The 21803-nt window shown below is 47.0% G+C and overlaps 1 protein-coding gene across 1 annotated transcript in view; it reads right to left on the bottom strand.

Moving 5' to 3' along the window:
• Positions 1–303: 303 nt before the first annotated feature.
• Positions 304–21803, bottom strand: part of LOC143995783 (uncharacterized) — a 29252-nt gene continuing 7752 nt past the window's right edge. Inside the window, exon 3 of the mRNA XM_077490496.1 lies at positions 304–2546. Coding sequence (XP_077346622.1) covers positions 2439–2546 — 108 coding nt within the window. The 3' untranslated portion in view covers positions 304–2438. The remainder of the gene's footprint in view (positions 2547–21803) is intronic.

Genomic DNA, 21803 nt, shown 5'->3' on the forward strand with positions numbered 1-21803 from the left:
ACACCCCAACCCCCACCCCGTTCACACAGCACGCAGGAACAGAGCTGAGGCTAATCAATCACAGGCTGTGTGCTAGAGCTCTTGTCGCCCTTTTACCTCTTGGTGTCAGAAGTGCAGAGGAAGGAGGAAGCAGACATAAATGATACTAAGTGCTCTAGACTGAGACAAATACACACTATAGAGGGATACGCTTTGTTCAGATTTCATGTCTGAGGTTTACAGCCACTTTAACATAAAGTTATATTTCAGGTAGTTATACTGGAAGTATTTTGAAAAATACACATTCAGTGTACATAGCGGGACTTAAGAGAGAAAGGGCTTTTATTGGCAGGAGTTCCTCTTTTATGGTAAAGTGTGAGCTCTTCAGATCACCTGATACAACGACTCACTCTTATGTATCGGCCAACTTAAGATATTCAAGATCTAATCTTTCAATCCTCCTTCATCAAAGTGACTGCAAGAGTTTTCAAGCAGAAAAAAAAAAATCATACTCCAAGCAGGCAGATGTGGGTGCCGTGCCATCTCTTTAGCTAACCCATAGTGCTCTGGGATTCCTTGGTCGTGTGTTACATGTTTATTTAAAAAAAAAAAATGGTATACAGATAGTAAAAGAACAGCCAATGTGATACAGTGAAAGTCTATGCTGTGACTACAGATCACTATAGTTTCCCTTTATGTTCATAGAGAAGGGATTTAAAAAGCTTAACAACTCAATAAAAGGTGATCACTTAAACGTCAGAGTTTCTGCATTCATTGGTGGCTACAGGGCTTTTCAAAGAATAGTTTCTGGCCCTCCCCCTTTCCAAGTCACCTCTTGTCTCCTCCCCCTACCCACCCCCGAGCACCTTCTCTTGGTTCCACCCCCTACCCTCCTCCGAGCACCGCCCCTTTTAGAGAATACAGAACTAAGTATTATTTTGTGATGCAAAATACGTTGTATGGAGTTTTCCAATAACAAGAAAAGCAGTAAAATAGATGCCCTGCAGCCAGCAACAATAGACCCCAACCCCCCCTAACAACAATAGATTGCCCCCAGCAAAAAAAGATCCACCCCAGTAACAATAGGCCTCTTACAGCAAAAACAGACCCCCATAAACAGTAGAGCCCTCCCAGCAACAATAGATCCATCCCAAAAATAGGTCCCTGACAGCAACACTAGTTCTGCCAGCATCAATAGGCACTTAAGCAATCAGCAACCATAGACCCATCCTCCCAGAAATAATAGATCTCCCAGTAGCCAGCATCAATAGACACACAAGCAGCCAGCAACAATAGACATCCCCCCAACAGAAACAATAGATCGCCCAGCAGCCAGCGCCAGTAGACACTCCAGCAGCCAGCAATAATAGACACCCCCAACAGAAAAAATAGATCTCCTAGCAGCCAGCGTCACTAGACACTCCAGCAGCCAGCAACAGTAGACCCCTCCCCCCAGAAACAATAGATCTCCCAGCAGCCAGCATCAATAGACACTCAAGCATCCAGCAACAGTAGACCCCTCCCCCAGAAACAATAGATCTCCCAGCAGCCAGCATCAATACATCCATCCCCCACCAACAATAGGCCCCTGACAACAAAAATAAATATCCCAGCAGCCAGAATCAGTAGACCCTTCCCTCAATGCCCTGGATGACTAACCGTGTACAATCCTCTACTACTGCTGTCCCAGGTCATTGTAATCAATGAGCAGAATATACAACAAAGGACTGAACACCCTTCTGAATGTGTCTCCAGCACATGGTGCTGGCTGGGAGCTTCTGAGGGTGATCATTGGAAGCTCCTACAACATCAGGAAGGTTCTTTTTTTCTCTGCACAGGGCTCCTAGCGGCCATCTTGACTGGACACAGAGCTCTCCCAAGGTTTGGCCATATTGGATGCAGAGCGGCTTTACATAGCGCCTGCTGGGCTGTTTTGGCATTCCTAAGGGATCTATAAGAACAGGGACAGTCTGGAGTGGCCCTATATACTGCTTGGAGCTTGGGGAAGGAACCTGTTGCCCAGACTGCATCTAGATGAGAACATCCTTGCGCCTTATTTTGCCAGCATAGAACCCTAGCTGGTAGGCCCACTGTGTAGCCCTACGGGCAATCCCTGAGTGTACTGCCGCCTGTAGATTTTGCACACTTCCCCTGCCGGTTATGGAGTTGTACCCGTGTTTTATTATCTATGTGTATACTTTGGAGTGACCGCTGCATTGGTGGACTGTTCCTCATAAAAAGAAGGAAGTTCCTACAAGATGTTGCCCCGCTTGGTTCCTTTAAATTACTGCCAAGCACTTGCCCCGCCCACACGTGGGGCCTAATATTGCTATGATAATGGTATGGGAAGATCTGGTTTTCTGAAGCCACGGCTGTTTGTCTGATATCCCACCGGAGATCTGGAATGTGGTCAACCTAAATGCAAATAAGCAGATCTGTTCAGACGGCTGCTCTCCGGCTTATAAGGAAGCGTCCAGGAAGGTGTCACAGTTAGTTGATGTTCTCTGCTGTCCCCAGGTCACTGTTGCGTGTTTAATTGACAGATCATGGATGAGCCTGGAACATATCTGTGGAACAAGGACAACAAAAAAAAATACATCAATGGGAAAATCAAAAATAAAGAGCACCACCAATGCTCACAGTTGGTGTAAAAGCCTCCTTTCTCCCAATAAAAATAGGTCAACAACATTGGGAAAAGGAAAATGCCCCTCTTCTGGTCTACAAGACCCTCTTAGATGTGTCCAACTAAGTCTATTCTAATCCCAAAGTGTGATCATCTTTCAAAAGTGACCCCTCTTCGAGATGTACCAGATTAGACAAGACAAACTCAACCAAAATCTAGAGATGGGCACGATGAAAAAATGTTTTTCATTTAGTTTTGGATATTGTTTTGTCATATTCGTTATACAGTGGAACCTTGGATTACGAGTATAATCCATTCCAGGAGAATGCTTGTAATCCAAAGCACTCGCATATCAAAGCGAGTTTCCCCATAGAAGTCAATGAAAGTTAAGATAATTTGCTCCGCATTGACTTCTTTTACATGCAGTACCACATGTGGCCAGATGTGGGGGGGGCGCCGGAGAGATTAAAAAAATCCTTGGGGACAGCTCGACTGGACTCGGAAAGATTCGGAAACATTCGGGAACAGAGTATTTCCAAGTATTTTAGAGTCATTTTGAGTATTTCCGAGTGTCCCCGGAGCCCCGGCACCTCTGGCCAAATGCGGTACTGCACCGCCCATTAGCTTGTTGGCAATACTGGTAGGCCATTTTTGGGCATCAGTATACCTTCCTTTGTGGTTTTACCATATGCCCATTTCTATCTATCCCTGTGATTTTGGAGCCAAAATTCCATTGGATTTTAAGATATTCATCAGTATTCAGTGATCATATATGCAGTCCTTGATTAAAAGTCTCCTGATGAAGCCATAGTTTGGCGAAACATGTTGAGAATCTACTGCATTTTTCCATTTACCATATGGATATATGTGATGACATTATGCTGATTTTTAAATGTTTATAATACAATTTTGATATATTTGATATATTTGTGTTGTGTTTTGGCACCTCAAAAATCCCATACTTTTCTTTTTGATACAAAAAACTACTAGATGTATCTGCCAAATGCCTCCATGTTTATATGAGGCCTAGAATACAAGTAAACCCAATCGCTAAAATCTCATATAAGCAGTATCCTGTTATAAAACCAATTTTAATACTTTTCAACCTTCAGCCTTCTTCGTACCAATTGATGGTGATCCTGCCATGATAGCCATTATTCAGGCACTTCCCATTTTAGGGTAACAACACTTTGTTCCTATCTACCTTTTTTTTCTCCCATGTTGTCACTAGGGGCATGACTATGAATCATGGTTCCCCACAGCACCCCACCCCTGAGTACATCACCTTGGATAATATTACCTTCTCCCCCCCAAACCTTTCCTTGGACAAGACCTCGGACGTCCCTATTTTTTTTTTCTCTCATTTTAAGGGGTAAGGATAAGGGGGTTAAGAAGGTGAAGAAGAAGCACGGAATTAGGAAGTAGTGGTTGTACATCATTGTGGTGTTACAATCATTCTATTGTAGCACTAACCCCCGGAGGAGCTGCTGGTTTAATTGGGCTTACCGTTACCTTCTTCTCCTCGATTTGTGTCCAGGGGTTTCCCGTAGTAGATGGCCCAGTAACTTTTGAGACTGACAACAGTCTCTTAAAATAGGATCTGAGGGTTAGGAAGGAAGTTCAGGTACTCTTATGCCACGTACACAGGACAGGACTTATGTCCGACAGACTTTCGCAGGAGTTCTGACGAAGTTCTGACGGACTTTTCGAATGAGCGGACTTGGCCACACACAATCACACCAAACTCCGACAGAGTCGAGCGTGATGACGTACGACTCGACTCGAATAAGGAAGTTCATAGCCAGTAGCCAATAGCTGCACTAGCGTCGGTTTTAGTCTGTCGGAATAGCATACAAACGAGCGGATTTCTTGGTAGGAACTGGGTCCGGCGGAGTTCTGTCGGAAAAATTTGAAGCATGTTCCATTTCTAAAGTCTGTCAGACTTTGGATGTTGAAAAGTCCGCTCGTGTGTACGGGGCTTTAGTGTCAAAGTCAATAATGAAGGACTTGCTTACTTTGACTGAATCCAGAGAATAGCCATTCACAACTTGATGTTCACTCAGGTTGGACAGTCCTTCTCTCACAAGGCCTAGCGCCCAACAAGGTGCTTACTCAGGAACAAGTCTCTGCCACAGACGTTGTTGTAGAACATTCAGGAAACTAAAACTTGTAGAAGTTCACTCGTGTGATACCTGGATCTATGGAAGTCTCTATAGAGGTCTCTATGGAAGTCGCTATAGAGGTTTCTATGGAGGTCTCTATGGAAGTCTCTATAGAGGTCTATATGGAAGTCTCTATGGAGGTCTCTATGGAAGTCTCTGTCAAACTCTCTATGGAGGTCTCTATGGAAGTCTCTATAGAGGTCTATATGGAAGTCTCTATGGAGGTCTCTATGGAAGTCTCTGTCAAACTCTCTATGGAGGTCTCTATGGAAGTCTCTATAGAGGTCTATATGGAAGTTTCTATGGAAGTCTCTGTGGAAGTCTCTATGGAAGTCTCTATAGAGGTCTCTATGGAAGTCTCTATGAAAGTCTCTATGAAAGTCTCTATGAAAGTTTCTATGGAAGTCTCTATGGAAGTCTCTATGGAGGTCTCTATGGAGGTCTCTATGGAGGTCTCTATGGATGTACATACGGTCATGGCATTCAGTATGGAGGAAGTGATGAGTACATACAAGGGGTGCGCTCTACAAAGAATTAGCGCTCTATTGGTGTGTGTATTGGCGTTGCTCTGGTGATGCCCTGAGCTCACACATTCCAGCATGTTTACAGGTCAGTCTTATCTTCTAAGATCTGGAATGGAAATCCTGATAACAGGTTCTGCAGCTCTTATGGGAAAAGTCGTGTACAGCCGATTCCAGGAACCCCCTGAGGGTACGAGAGAGACCTGTCTGCAAAGTCACGGTCCACCGTCATTACCAGCAAGAGCCTACAAAGGGTCATGGCTGTCTTTAAGCTGGCCAAGATTCAAACCGTCTATGGCCAACTTTAGAAAGAAGAAAGAGCAGAGTCCTCCAGCAGAGCAGAGTATTTTAGGAGAGGAGAGTTATAGAGGAAGGAGCAGAGTCCTCCAGCAGAGCAGAGTATTTTAGGAGAGGAGAGTTATAGAGGAAGGAGCAGAGTCCCCCAGCAGTGCAGAGTATTTCAGGAGAGAAGAGTTATAGAGGAAGGAGCAGAGTCTTCCAGCAGTGCAGAGTATTTCAGGAGAGAAGAGTTATAGAGGAAGGAGCAGAGTCCCCCAGCTGACAGCTTCTGCCACCACCTTCCATTGCGGGTCACTGATTGGTCCATTATTACTGATCGTTGGTTTCCCGCATGGTTGTATGTGATCTAGTGATTGGTGCCCTTTACAAGGCTACTTACTATTGGGTATTCTCTTTATTCTATACAAGGGATAACCCATTTTTTCGTGTGTTTTTGCCACCAATGTATGTGTTTACTCTTAGGATTTGTTAATATTGGAACACACTATTGGTTGTTGATAGTAGGGGGTTTGACATTACTTGACATGTGGTCTGTATCCAGATCCCTGCCGAATCGCCCAAATTGTGCTCCTTGTACGGCCCCCCCTAAGTTGGCCATAGATGGGTAGACCTTTGAATGAACATTAGGGAGAAAAAAAAGGTCCTAAGAAAGTTTTTTCGTTTTTCTAATCATTAGTGGGCCAAATTGACGTTGCGGAAAATTTGAAGGAGCAGAGATGGTTGGAAAACTTTTCTGGAACAGATTTCTAAAGCCGCGTACACACGTGGCGGACTGTCTGGCCAACTTAGTCCGTCAGACAATCCGACGGACAGTCCGTCATACTTTCGAATGAACGGACTCGCCCACACACGCCGAGGAAAGTCCGCTCATTTTGAGCGCGTCTCCAGGTAGGCGGGGCCCGCGAAGGAGACGTCGCTGACCCCGCCGCCTGGAATGAACTTAAAGGGGAACCCCAACGGCAAAAAAAAACGGCGTGGGGGTCCCTCCCAAGTCCACAACAGACCCTTGTCCGAGCACGCTACCCGGCCGGCCAAGAAAGGGGGGCGAGCGAGCGCCCCCCCCCTCCTGAGCCGTACCAGGCCGCGTGCCCTCAACATGGGGGGTGCCTTGGGGAAGGGAGGCCGCGCAGCTCCGGGGGTCTTCCGTCTTCGGGGGTCTTCTCGCCGGACTCCTCCGCTATCTTCTTGTAGCTCTTTTGCTAGCGGAGGAGTCCGGCTTTCTTCCTCGCCGCCGGCCTCTTCTCCCGACTTCGGGGGTCTTGTCCCCCTCTTCGGTTCTTCTGCCGGGCCACCGCGCCTTCTTATAGCTCTTTTACAGGCGGTGGCCCGGTCTTCTGTCGCCGCCGTCGCCGCCGCCTTCCGTTCTTCTTCTTCTTCTCCAGGAGATGTTGCCTTGACGATCTCTCCGGCCGGAATGCCAGAGCCGCGCTGCGCTGCCACTTATATAGGGACAATGGGGCGGTGTACGATGTCATAGTCTCCATGTGACATCAACCCATGTGACCAACCCATGTGACATAAAGCCATGTGACACCGCCCCATTGTCACTATATAAGTGGCCGCGCAGCGCGGCTCTGGCATTCCGGCCGGAGAGATCGTCGAGGCAACATCTCCTGGAGAAGAAGAAGAAGAAGAAGAACGGAAGGCGACGGCTCTGACAGAAGACCGGGCCACCGCCTGTAAAAGAGCTATAAGAAGGCGCGGTGGCCCGGCAGAAGAACCGAAGAGGGGGACAAGACCCCGAAGTCGGGAGAAGAGGCCGGCGGCGCGGAAGAAAGCCGGACTCCTCCGCTAGTAAAAGAGCTACAAGAAGATAGCGGAGGAGTCCGGCGAGAAGACCCCCGAAGACGGAAGACCCCCGGAGCTGTGCAATAAAATATTTTAACCCTGTGTTGTGTTTTTTTTGTACTTTTTTCACAGGTGAATGGGTAGGGGTACATTGTACCCCATACTCATTCACATAGGGTGGGGGGCCGGTATCCGGGGGCCCTCTTATTAAAGGGGGCTCCCGGATTCCGATAAGCCCCCCGCCCGCAGACCCCGACAACCAACGGCCAGGGTTGTCGGGAAGAGGCCCTTGTCCTCATCAACATGGGAACAAGGTGCTTTGGGGTGGGGGGGGCCACGTGTGACGGACTGGGGTTTATATGGTCACAAAACAGACACCCCAAAGCAAAGTACATATTCATTTTTTTTATATTTCTAAACATCTCCCTTCTATTCTATTAATAACCAGTAGATGGCAGAGAAGGTACACAAACAGAGTCTATATAAGGCCACACACCATGTGACTGGAAATTAAACTACTTCCAGCCATAAAGTCAGTAGTCATATCTCATGCTGTTTGTGTGATTCTTTGCAGGTATGTACTCTAAATTGTTCCTAATCTGTATTAACCTGTGATAGAAAGATTCCTAAACATCTTGAGCAGATGCAGAAAAAGTCTCAGCAGATTTTATGCTATAGTTTTGCTGTAATTACAAGTTTAGAACAGCATGTGTCAGAAACAAGAGAAAAGTGCATAAGAACATGAAAATACTGCATTAGTCAGAACAAATGTCTATGATAAACACTAAACCGTTCTAAATAGGTATATTTAAACCTGATTTATTGGAAATGGCATAGATTTATAGAAGCACATGTTTTCTGTTATTTAATATAGAAAAAAAGCTATTGTATGTAAAGCTTATGTATTGCATCATACAGACATGCAATGTGCACCATCTAGTGGTTAAAAAAGAGTACTACCATGAAAATATTTGTATTAAAGCAATGCATTGCTAGTATGATTATTGCACACTTAAAGTGTACCAGAGAGATAAAGATAATTATCTATAACACTGAATAACAGGGATATATATGTTATTAAATTTAGTAATGTTCATTGTTGTAACTACGTATTAAAATACTTTAGTTAAAATCGGTATAATATATATTGTTAATGGTTATAAACATGTGACTATAAAAATGTAAAAGATGTATTGTTATGTAAAAATTAAACTACTTCCAGCCATAAAGTCAGTGGTCATATCTCATGCTGTTTGTGTGATTCTTTGCAGTCCACGACAAGCTGATCACCTTATCTCATCGCGTCTACAATCATCGGCTCTCTTAATTCACATTTTGAGGCCGGTAACATTTTGGGGGCTCGTGTGCCGGGATTCGTTGTGTTACCAGTGAGAAGGAAGCGCGAGACAAGCGTGAGCCTGCTACAGAGCTACAAAGAGAGTCCTGAGTGTCGTCTGCCTTGTGAGTGCAAGTCTTCAGATTGCAACAGAGATGGCGTCTCCTCCTCGTGCGCTGATGTGGGATATCCGGAAACAAATTCATCTGCTTAATGAAGAACAGCTGCATAGCCTCGCTATTACGCTGGGAGATGAAAGAGACGTGGACGTTCCATCAGTGACTGGTACCAACGAAATGGAATTTGTTGAATTTATTGTAGACTACTTGAGAAGTGATCAGCTGGAAAAGTTGGAAGATCAAGGTATGTCTTACCTACTCATCATCCAAGACAAGATCAATGAACTAAAACTTAACAAGGAAAGTACACCAACTGTGGACATTGCAACCAGAGGCGTAACTAGAAACCTCAGGGCCCCAGTGCAAGAAATCAGGTAGGGCCCCCCCGAAAAGCATGATTTTGATACTATATTTTTTTCCACTGTACAACAAAGTAAAACATTTCTGTGCAGCCTGTGTCCCAAGTGGAACCTGTGTCACCAGTGCAGTGGTGGTCCTGGAGAGGGGTGGTGGTACTGGAGGTGGGTGGCGGTGGTGGTACTGGAGGGGGGTGGCGGTGGTACTGGAGGGGGATGGTGGTCCTGGAGAGGGGTGGTGGTGGTACTGGAGGTGGCTGGTGGTGGTGGTACTGGAGGGGGGCTGGTGGTACTGGAGGGGGATAGTGGTCCCGGAGAGGGGTGGTGGTGGTACTGGAGGGGGATGGTGGTCCTGGAGAGGGGTGGCGGTGGTACTGGAGGTGGGTGGCGGTACTGGAGGGGGATAGTGGTCCTGGAGGGGGATGGTGGTCCTGGAGAGGGATGGCAGTGGTACTGGAGGTGGGTGGCGGTGGTACTGGAGGTGGATGGCGGTGGTACTGGAGGTGGGTGGCAGTGGTGGTACAGAAGGGGGGTGGTGGTACTGGAGAGGGGTGGCGGTCCTGTAGAGGGGTGGCGGTGGTACTGGAGGTGGATGGCAGTGGTACTGGAGGTGGGTGGTGGTGGTACTCGAGGGTGGGTGGTGGTGGTACTCGAGGGTGGGTGGTGGTACTTGAGGAGGGTGTGCGATGGTACTGGAGCGGCATGGTGGTCCTGGAGAGGGGTGGTGGTGGTACTGGAGGTGGGTGGCGGTGGTGGTACTAGAGGGTGGGTGTTGGTACTGGAGAGGCATGGTGGTCCTGGAGAGGGGTGGCGGTGGTACTGGAGGTGGGTGGCATGGTGGTGGTACTGGAGAGGGGGTGGCATGGTGGTTGTACTGGAGAGGGGGTGGCATGGTGGTGGTACTGGAGAGGGGGTGGCGGTGGTACTGGAGGGGATGTGGTGGTACTGGAGGTGGGTGGTGGTGGTACTGGAGGGTGGGTGGTGGTACTCGAGGAGGGTGGCGATGGTACTGGAGCGGCATGGTGGTCCTGGAGAGGGGTGGCGGTGGTACTGGAGGTGGGTGGCGGTGGTGGTACCAGAGGGTGGGTGTTGGTACTGGAGAGGCATGGTGGTCCTGGAGAGGGGTGGCGGTGGTACTGGAGGTGGGTGGCATGGTGGTGGTACTGGAGAGGGGGTGGCATGGTGGTGGTACTGGAGAGGGGGTGGCGGTGGTACTGGAGGGGGGGTGGTGGTACTGGAGGGTGGGTGGTGGTACTCGAGGAGGGTGGCGATGGTACTGGAGCGGCATGGTGGTCCTGGAGAGGGGTGGCGGTGGTACTGGAGGTGGGTGGCGGTGGTGGTACCAGAGGGTGGGTGTTGGTACTGGAGAGGCATGGTGGTCCCGGGGAGGGGTGGCGGTGGTACTGGAGGTGGGTGGCATGGTGGTAGTACTGGAGAGGGGGTAGCGGTGGTACTGGAGGGGGGGTGGTGGTCCTGGAGGTGGGTGGTGGTGGTACTGAAGGTGGGTGGCACGGTGGTGGTGGTACTGGAGGAGGGGTGGCGGTGGTACTGAAGGTGGGTGGCACGGTGGTGGTGGTGGTACTGGAGGAGGGGTGGCGGTGTTACTGGACATCAGGATCCCCAGATACCCCCCTTACTTTAGGGTCCCCAGAGAGCCCCCCTTACTTTAGGGTCCCTAGACAGTCACCCCCCTTAAAGAGGTTTCTCTGTACCTTGCTGGACTCCGCTGTGCACCTTGGCCCCCAGCAGATCTCTGTACCCCCCCCCACACCTGGGGGGAGGCAGCGATCAGCAGCTCTATGATGTTGATGGGCGGCGGGATCTTCCTGAGTCTCTGCACACACTGGAGAGGGGTCAGCACGGCTGTGAGTGGAGAGCGTGTCTCATGTAAACAGCAGCGCAGAGACACCGGCACTCAGGAGTGAAGTTTCATTTTCCCTCATTCTCTCTCCCAAAACACACAGCTGATCTGCTCCCCGTTCGGCCCCCCCTCCCCTCCTCTCCTCTCTCCTGTGTTCTCCGCGGGAAATGTGAGCTTGTTAGCTTCACACCTGAATGCCCGCGGAGAACACAGGAGAGGAGAGGAGGGGAGGGGGGGCCGAACGGGGAGCAGATCAGCTGTGTGTTTTGGGAGAGAGAATGAGGGAAAATGAAACTTCACTCCTGAGTGCCGGTGTCTGTGGATAGCAACCACGCCGGGGCCCCCCCACAGTGATGGAATTCCAGGGCCCAGTCGCAACTGCGACTGTTGCGACCCTGATAATTCCGCCACTGATTGCAACCGCTGCAAAAAAAATAAGTAGTGGAACTGTAAGGACTGAACAGGTATCGGAGGTGGTGAGATTAACTGATGTTGTTGCTTTATTGCCACGTAGAGAATTTAAAATGCATGGTGGTGTAATTTCAGATCATGGTTCGGACATGAGTTACAGTAGCGTGTGCAGACAAATTGACGAGGGTCTAACAGAAAAATTCCCTGAATCTGAAATTATACGCACAGTGTTGAGAATAATCAAACCTGGTAATTTTAAAGATATGTTGACTGACAAAGATGATCTTACTGTTGCTGAATTGAAAAGGTTTTTGAAGTCACATATGAGAGAACGAAGTGGTAATGAGTTATTTCAGGACCTTAGCAATGCTACCCAGCAAGAAAGAGAAACAGCACAACAATTTGTTTACAGGCTAGTGGGGTTAAAACAAAAAGTTCTGTCTACATCACAACATGATAGGCGAGAGCTTAGCTATGACAAAAAACTGGTGCAAGGCATATTCCTTCATACACTGTTTCAGGGACTAAATGAGAAAAATTCTAATGTTAGACGAGATATCAAGCCTTAGGCCGCATACACACGCGGGGACTGTTTGCTGAAACTGTCCGCCGAAACAAGGTTTCAGCGAACAGTCCGCTCGTGTGTGGGCTTTCAGCGGACAGTTTCAGCGAACAGTCCGCCCGTGTGTAGGCTTGTTCGACAAACTAAGTTCCGCGCATGCTCAGAAAGGATTTACACGCCGAAAGTTATAATGCAATGTATAGGACGTCGTATTTTTCGTCCCGTCGTACGTGCCGTTCACGTCATCGCGCACGGTTTCAGCAAACTGTTCGTACGTCGTGTGTGGCCATGTTCGTCCATGCTAATTTTGAGCGGACTGTTTGCCGAAACTGTTTGACGAACAAGGTTGAGCGAACAGTCCCCGCGTGTGTACGCGGCCTTACGTGTCTGATTTGACAGTAACGGATGACTTTATCATAGAGCAAGTCACCAGATCAGTTGATGAGGAAACAGAAAGGCAGAGACGCTTAAACAGTGTTCCTAAACATAAACCTCTTACTGTTCATTCATCACAGACACCAGGGAATAGCGAAAAAGACACCTTCCAAAAGGGAGTTGAGGGAGATGCTAGAGCAAATCACACTGCATTAATGGAACTAACAACACAGGTCTCTGCTCTCACAAAGAACCTGGAAAAGATGATGAAGCTAACTCCTATTGTTGGAAACCAAATGACTAAGCCACTAACCAATACACCAATTCTAGCATACCCTGATTTTGACTTACCCTTCGTCTTACACACTGATGCTTCCAATGAAGGCCTAGGTGCTGTACTATACCAACGACAAGGAAAAAAACTTCGTGTTATTGGGTTTGGCTCCAGAACATTGACTCCAGCAGAGCGCAATTACCATCTTCACTCTGGTAAACTTGAGTTTTTAGCTCTCAAGTGGGCAGTCTGTGACAAATTCAGAGATTACTTGTACTACGCTCCAACATTCACCGTTTACACAGACAACAACCCATTGACATATGTATTGAGTACTGCCAGACTGAATGCTGTGGGTCATCGCTGGGTTGGCGAGTTGGCTGATTTCCACTTCGATATCAAGTACAGGCCAGGTAAACAGAATGCAGACGCAGATACACTGTCACGATTTCCGGTGGAACTCACGAAGAATCTGAGTGAGTACACAGAGCTTGTACCATCTGAGGTTGTGTCAGCTATGTGGCAAGGGAGCAAAGCTGTTGACGAAGAAGAGGCATTATGGGTGGCTTCATTGACTCTTCACTCAGAAAGTAATGTGGCCGAAGAATTGCTGAAAGGACAGACAATCTGCCCAATGACTCAGGAGAATATCAGAGCATTACAACAAGACGATACCAACATTAGAGAAGTGGTCTGGCTTAAGGAGAACGACTGGATTCCAAACCACAAAGAAAAGGAGAGTATGACCAACAAAACAAGACGTTTGATACATGAATGGAATAAACTCAGAGTCGATGAAGGAATCCTCTACCGACACTCTGGAACCCGAAAACAGCTAGTTCTACCAGAAAAGTTAAAACCATTGGTCTTAAGAAATCTTCATGATGACATGGGTCACATTGGTACTGAGAAGGTAACCCACCTAGCACGTGAACGATTTTACTGGCCATTTATGCAAAAAGACATTGATGAATATGTGCTGAAGAAGTGCAGCTGCATCAAACAAAAGCGTCCAAATATCACCGAAAGAGCACCTATGGGTTCGATTACTACCAGTTCACCTTTGGAGTTAGTATCCATTGATTATCTTCACTATATACTTGTAATAGTTGACCATTTCACACGCTTTGCACAAGCGTATCCAACTAAGAACAAATCTGGAAAAACGGCGGCAGAAAAGATCTTTCAAGATTTCATACCACGTTTTGGCTATCCAGAGAAACTCCACCATGACCAAGGAAGAGAATTTGAAAACAACTTATTTCAGACATTGCAACGATTGGCAGGGATTTCTCATTCAAGAACTACTCCATACCATCCACAGGGTAACCCAGTGGAGAGACTGAACCGTACTTTGTTACAGATGCTTCGCACCTTAGAGGAAGAGAAAAAGTCAGATTGGAAAGAACATCTTCCACATATGGTTCATGCATACAATTGCACCAGGCATGAAGCCACAGGATACTCGCCATTCTTTCTATTGTATGGAAGATCTCCTCGTTTGCCAATTGACCTAATGCTCAACCTAAATTTGGAAAAGGAATCAGAAAGTCAACCAACATTTACTCAGAAATGGGCATCTAGAATGCAAGAAGCTTACAAAATCGCATCCGAGAATAGAAAAAAATCATCTGCTAAAGGGAAGAAGTACTATGACAAAAAGATAAAAGGAGCACCTCTTCAACCGGGTGATAGGGTCTTAGTACGAAATCTCTCTGAAAGAGGAGGACCTGGTAAACTTTGTTCATACTGGGAAGAATCAGTACACAAAGTGGTAGAAAGAATCAAAGATGGGCCTGTGTACAAAATTCAGCCTGAAAGTGGTAAAAAGACTATTCGAGTACTGCACAGAAATCTTTTACTACCAGTAAATGACCTACCAATTGAAGGACACATTCCAAGAGTACAGATGAAACAAATACAATCAAGTAACAGAAAGGATACCAGAATGGATGTGGACCAGGAGGAGGAATGTTCAGATGAAGAAAGATGGTATTATCCTTATATACCAGAGACTACAGAAAGTCATGATTGTGTTGTGTCTCAACAAAACTCTCAAAAAGTACAGAAAATCCCATTAAGAGTTTCTGCTGAGGAGTTCTATCCTACAACTACCACACCCAATCTTGAACAAGAACAAAATGATGGAACAGTAGTTGGCGACCAAATCTGGGCTACAGATATGGTGGGATTAGACACTGCAGAATTACCCTCATTAAGTCAAGACTTACCTGTGAACCAAGATATGCAAATGGAAAATGATGTTGATGGAGAAGACTCAACTCCTGTCAGAAGATCTACCAGACAAGCTAAGCCTAAAGAGATCTTTACATATGACACACTAGGTCAGCCAAGATACATACCAAGTCAGATTCGCACCATACAAACTCCTACAATGCTACCTACTCCCAGGACATGCCAGGTAGTTAACGTAGCTCCTTGGTGGCAACAAGTACCTATTTGGGTTACTTAAATCACTAAATAGTGTTCAGATACCAGTTTAATGTCGGGAGCCATTAACTGAAGGAGGGGAGAGTGTGACGGACTGGGGTTTATATGGTCACAAAACAGACACCCCAAAGCAAAGTACATATTCATTTTTTTTATATTTCTAAACATCTCCCTTCTATTCTATTAATAACCAGTAGATGGCAGAGAAGGTAAACAAACAGAGTCTATATAAGGCCACACACCATGTGACTGGAAATTAAACTACTTCCAGCCATAAAGTCAGTGGTCATATCTCATGCTGTTTGTGTGATTCTTTGCAGGTATGTACTCTAAATTGTTCCTAATCTGTATTAACCTGTGATAGAAAGATTCCTAAACATCTTGAGCAGATGCAGAAAAAGTCTCAGCAGATGTTATGCTATAGTTTTGCTGTAATTACAAGTTTAGAACAGCATGTGTCAGAAACAAGAGAAAAGTGCATAAGAACATGAAAATACTGCATTAGTCAGAACAAATGTCTATGATAAACACTAAACCGTTCTAAATAGGTATATTTAAACCTGATTTATTGGAAATGGCATAGATTTATAGAAGCACATGTTTTCTGTTATTTAATATAGAAAAAAAGCTATTGTATGTAAAGCTTATGTATTGCATCATACAGACATGCAATATGCACCATCTAGTGGTTAAAAAAGAGTACTACCATGAAAATATTTGTATTAAAGCAATGCATTGCTAGTATGATTATTGCACACTTAAAGTGTACCAGAGAGATAAAGATAATTATCTATAACACTGAATAACAGGGATATATATGTTATTAAATTTAGTAATGTTCATTGTTGTAACTACGTATTAAAATACTTTAGTTAAAATCGGTATAATATATATTGTTAATGGTTATAAACATGTGACTATAAAAATGTAAAAGATGTATTGTTATGTAAAAATTAAACCACTTCCAGCCATAAAGTCAGTGGTCATATCTCATGCTGTTTGTGTGATTCTTTGCAGTCCACGCCAAGCTGATCACCTTATCTCATCGCGTCTACAATCATCGGCTCTCTTAATTCACATTTTGAGGCCGGTAACACACGCGGCCCCCCCTTCCCCAAGGCACCCCCCCATGTTGAGGGCACGCGGCCTGGTACGGCTCAGGAGGGGGGGTGCTCGCTCGCCCCCCTTTCCTGGCCGGCCGGGTAGCGTGCTCGGACAAGGGTCTGTTGTGGACTTGGGGGGACCCCCACGCCGATTTTTTTCGGCGTTGGGGTTCCCCTTTAAGTCCATACCATGCGGCGGGGACAGCGACGTCTCCGTCGCGGGCCCCGCCTACCTGGATACCCGCTCGAAATGAGCGGACTTTTCTTCGGGCGGGAAAAGTCCGCTCATTTCAAAAGTACGGCGGACTGGCACACACACGGGCGGACTGTCCGCTGAAATGCGAGTCCAGCGGACAGTATTTCCAACATTCCGAAATACTTAGTCCGCCAGACTGTCCGCTGAAAAAGTCCGCTGAAGCCCACACACGAGCGGACTGTCTGCTGAAATGTTTTTCGGCAGACTAAGTTGGGCAGACAGTCTGCCCGTGTGTACGCGGCTTAGCAGTGTATATGATTTTTTCGTTTGGTACAGTCCACTTGTTCCAAAATCAAATATTACAAGCAGGCAAAATGTTTTGATCGACAGACACTTGTTCTGAGAATTATCATAAATTTTCCTACGATCCCCCCCCCCCCCCAAAAAAAAAATTATGTAAAATTCCATCCATCTCTGGCCAGGTTAATGGGTGAAACTGTCCCAGAGGCCTCTCTATTGAGGTCTCTATGGAATATGGAGGTGTCTATGGAAGTCTCTATGAAAGTCTCTATGGAGGTCTCTATAGAAGTCTCAATGGAAGTCTCTATGAAAGTCTCTATGAAAGTCTCTATGAAAGTCTCTATGAAAGTCTCTATAGAGGTCTCTATGAAAGTCTCTATGAAAGTCTCTATGAAAGTCTCTATGAAAGTCTCTATGAAAGTCTCTATGGAGGTCTCTATGGAGGTCTCTATAGAAGTCTCAATGGAAGTCTCTATGAAAGTCTCTATGGAAGTCTCTATGGAAGTCTCTATAGAGGTCTCTATGGAAGTCTCTATAGAGGTCTCTATGGAAGTCTCTATAGAGGTCTCTATGGAAGTCTCTATAGAGGTCTCTATGGAAGTCTCTATAGAGGTCTCTATGGAAGTCTCTATAGAGGTCTCTATGGAAGTCTTTATGAAAGTCTCTGTCGAAGTCTCTATGAAAGTCTCTGTCGAAGTCTCTATGGAAGTCTCTATAGAGGTCTCTTTGGAAGTCTCTATGAAAGTCTCTACGAAAGTCTCTATGAAAGTCTCTATGGAGGTCTCTATAGAAGTCTCTATAGAGGTCTCTATGGAAGTCTCTATAGAGGTCTCTATGGAAGTCTCTATGAAAGTCTCTATGAAAGTTTCTATGAAAGTTTCTATGGAAGTCTCTATGGAAGGCTCTATGGAGGTCTCTATGGAAGTCTCTATAGAGGTCTCTATGGAAGTCTCTATGGAAGTCTCTATGGAAGTCTCTATAGAGGTCTATATGGAGGTCTATATGGAGGTCTCTGTGGAGGTCTCTATGAAGGTCTCTATGGAGGTCTCTATGGATGTACATACGGACATGGCATTCAGTATGGAGGAAGTGATGAGTACATACAAGGGGTGCGCTCTACAAAGAATTAGCGCTCTATTGGTGTGTGTATTGGTGTTGCTCTGGTGATGCCCTGAGCTCACACATTCCAGCATGTTTACAGGTCAGTCTTATCTTCTAAGATCTGGAATGGAAATCCTGATAACAGGTTCTGCAGCTCTTATGGGAAAAGTCGTGTACAGCCAATTACAGGAACCCCCTGAGGGTACGAGAGAGACCTGTCTGCAAAGTCACGGTCCACCGTCATTACCAGCAAGAGCTTACAAAGGGTCATGGCTGTCTTTAAGCCGGCCAAGATTCAAACCGTCTATGGCCAACTTTAGAAAGAAGAAAGAGCAGAGTCCTCCAGCAGAGCAGAGTATTTTAGGAGAGGAGAGTTATAGAGGAAGGAGCAGAGTTCTCCTACAGTGCAGATTATTTCAGGAAAGGAGAGTTATAGAGAGTCATAGAGGAAGGAGCAGAGTCCTTAAGCAGAGCAGAGTATTTCAGGAAAGGAGAGTTATAGAGGAAGGAGCAGAGTCCTTCAGCAGTGCAGATTATTTCAGGAGAGGAGAGTTATAGAGGAAGGAGCAGAGTCCTCCAGCAGTGCAGATTATTTCAGGACAGGAGAGTTATAGAGGAAGGAGCAGAGTCCTCCAGCAGTGCAGAGTATTTCAGGAGAGGAGAGTCATAGAGGAAGGAGCAGAGTCCTCCAGCAGTGCAGAGTATTTCAGGAGAGGAGAGTCATAGAGGAAGGAGCAGAGTCCTTCAGCAGTGCAGATTATTTCAGGAGAGGAGAGTTATAGAGGAAGGAGCAGAGTCCTCCAGCAGTGCAGATTATTTCAGGACAGGAGAGTTATAGAGGAAGGAGCAGAGTCCTCCAGCAGTGCAGAGTATTTTCGGAGAGGAGCGTTAAAGAGGAAGGAGCAGAGTCCTCCAGCAATGCAGAGTATTTCAGGAGAGGAGAGTCATAGAGGAAGGAGCAGAGTCCTCCAGCAGTGCAGAGTATTTCAGGAGAGAAGAGTTAGATAGAGGAAGGAGCAGAGTCTGTCTCCTTCTCGTTTCTTATAATTGTGAGGACAGCATTATTTAATTCATAAATATGGTGGCTTGCTTATTGGTTAGTGGCACTGAATAGGGACTTCACTCCTCGCAGTTTCAAGTGCAAATCCAGCAGCTGCTCAGACTGAAGACATAAGACATAGTGATCTGCTACATGATGTCCTCTCATACAGGATTCTGTGGTTTGCTGCTACTGTGTACTGCTTAGTACACAAATAACCACTAGAGGGAGACTCTATAGACAATGTTCATGATACACAATAATGAACATTTGGAACATTGACCCATTACAAATGTAGAAGTTTAATAGCAAAGTCATTTTTTTGGGTTTGGGTATCCCCCGTATACCCTAATAGATTGTAAGCTCTTCTACCTTCTGTATCCTCCCCTATACCCTAATAGATTGTAAGCTCTTCCACCTTCTGTATCCTCCCTTATACCCTAATGCCGCGTACACATGTAGCAGACTATTTGGCGGACTTAGCCCCTGTACACACGGTCGGAGATTTCCACAACCAAATCCGTCGGATTTTGCCCGTTGGATTTTGTCCGTCGGATCTTGTCCGAAACTGTTGCATACACACGGCCGGACAAAGTTGGCGAAAAAATCTGATCTTTCAGAACGTGATGACGTTATTTAGTTACGATGGGACTATGTTCAGGCTAGTAGCCAATAGCTTTGATGTAGGAATTTGATCTGAGCATGCGTGGCACTTGGTCCGATGAAACTTCTCTACACATGATCAGAGTATGTCCAATCGGCCCAGTTGGTCGGAAAATATTTCCAACAAGTTGGAAAATTTGGTCCGACGGATATTCTGACAGAATCAGTCTGATGCATACCACACACAGTCGGATTATCCGACAACACGGTCCGCTAGGACACATTCCGACGGATTCTCCGACCGTGTGTACAAGGGCTTAGTCTTAGTCCGGATTTTTCGAACGAGCTACCTGCCCACACACAGTACTTTTGCGGCAGACTAAGTCCACCGTACTTTTGAAATGAATGGACTCGCCTACACACACGGAGGAAAGTCCGCTCATTTTGAGCGCGGCTCCAGGTAGCCGGGGCCAGCGAAGGAGGCGTCGCTGGTCCCGTCACCTGGTATGGACTTAAAGGGGAATCCCTACACCGAAAAATTGGCGTGGGGGTCCCCCCTAGGTCCATATTAGACCCTTATCCGAGCACGCTACCCGGCCAGCCAGGAAAAGGGGTGGGGACGAGCGAGCGAGAGCCAAAACCCCCCCTCCTGAGCCATACCGGGCCGCGTGCCCTCAACATGGGGGTTGTCTTGGGGAAGGGGGAGCCACGAGCCCCCTTTAATAATATGTGAATGAGTATGGGGTACAATGTACCCCTACCCATTCACCTGTGAAAAAAAGTAAAAAAAAAAACACAACACACAAGGGTTAAAATAGTTTATTGCACAGCTCCGGGGGTCTTCTTCCGTCTTCGGGGGTCTTCTCGGCGGACTTCTCCGCTATCTTCTGCTCTTTTGCTAGCTCTTTCACTAGCGGAGGAGCCCGGCTTTCTTCTTCACCGCCGTCCCCTTCTTCCGACTTGGGGGGTCTTGTCCCCCTCTTCGCACCTTCTTCTAGCTCTTTTGCAAGAGGTGGCCCGGTCTTCTGTCGCCGCTGTCGTCGTCTTCTGTTCTTCCGTTCTTCTCTTCTCTTCTGGAGATGTTGCCTCGTCGCTGTCTCCGGTCACAATGACAGGCACGCGGCGACTTATATAGGGACATCCCCGGATGATGTCCCCGCCAATTATGATGTCCCAGTCCCAAAGGATGCTGTAACTGTGACATCATAATGGGCGGGGACATCATCCGGTGATGTCCCTATATAAGTCGCTGCACGCCGCGTGCCTGTCATTGTGACTGGAGACAGCGACAAGGCAACATCTCCAGAAGAGAAGATTTGAGAAGAACAGAAGAACAGAAGAACAGAAGATGGTGACACTGCTTGCAAAAGAGCTAGAAGAAGGTGCGGTGGCCCGGCAAGAAGAGCTGAAGAGGGGGACAAGACCCCCGAAGTCGGAAGAAGAGGGCGGCGGCGAAGAAGAAAGCCGGGCTCCTCCGCTAGTGAAAGAGCTAGCAAAAGAGCAGAAGATAGCGGAGGAGTCCAGCAAGAAGACCCCCGAAGATGGAAGAAGACCCCCGGAGCTGTGCAATAAACTATTTTAACCCTTGTGTGTTGTGTTTTTTTTAAAACTTTTTTTCACAGGTGAATGGGTAGGGGTACATTGTACCCCATACTCATTCACATAGGGTGGGGGGCCGGTATCCTGGGGCTCCCTTATTAAAGGGGGCTCACGGATTCCGATAATCCCCCCGCCCACAGACCCCGACAACCAATGGCTAGGGTTGTCGGGAAGAGGCCCTTGTCCTCATCACCATGGGGACAAGGTGCTTTGAGGTGGGGGGGCCGCGTGGCCCCCCTTTCCCAAGGCACCCCCCATGTTGAGGGCACGCGGCCTGGTACGACTCAGGAGGGGGGGTTCTCGCTCGTCCCCACCCCCTTTCCTAGCCGGCTGGGTAGCATGCTCGGATAAGGGTCTGATGTTGACCTAGGGGGGACCCCCACGCCGATTTTTCAGCGTAGGGATTCCCCTTTAAGTCCATACCAGGTGACGGGGCCAGCGACGCCTCCTTCGCTGGCCCCGGCTACCTGGAGCTGCGCTCAAAATGAGCGGACTTTTCTCCGAGCGGGAAAAGTCCATTCATTTCAAATGTACGGTGGACTGGCACGCACACACGGCCGGATTGTCTGCCGAAATGCGAGTCCGGCGGACAGATTGGAGTGCAAAACTACTTTCTTAGTCCGCCGGACTTTTGGGTAAAAACTTTTCCACCGGATTGTTTGATCGTGTGTACGAGGCATTATAGATTGTAAGCTCTTCCACCTTCTGTATCCTCCCTCATACCCTAATAGATTGTAAGCTCTT

Source organism: Lithobates pipiens, unplaced genomic scaffold (assembly GCF_037356315.1).
Source record: "Lithobates pipiens isolate NorthernLeopardFrog02 unplaced genomic scaffold, aLitPip1_a1.2 Scaffold_19, whole genome shotgun sequence".
In the NCBI taxonomy this organism is placed as follows: domain Eukaryota; kingdom Metazoa; phylum Chordata; class Amphibia; order Anura; family Ranidae; genus Lithobates; species Lithobates pipiens.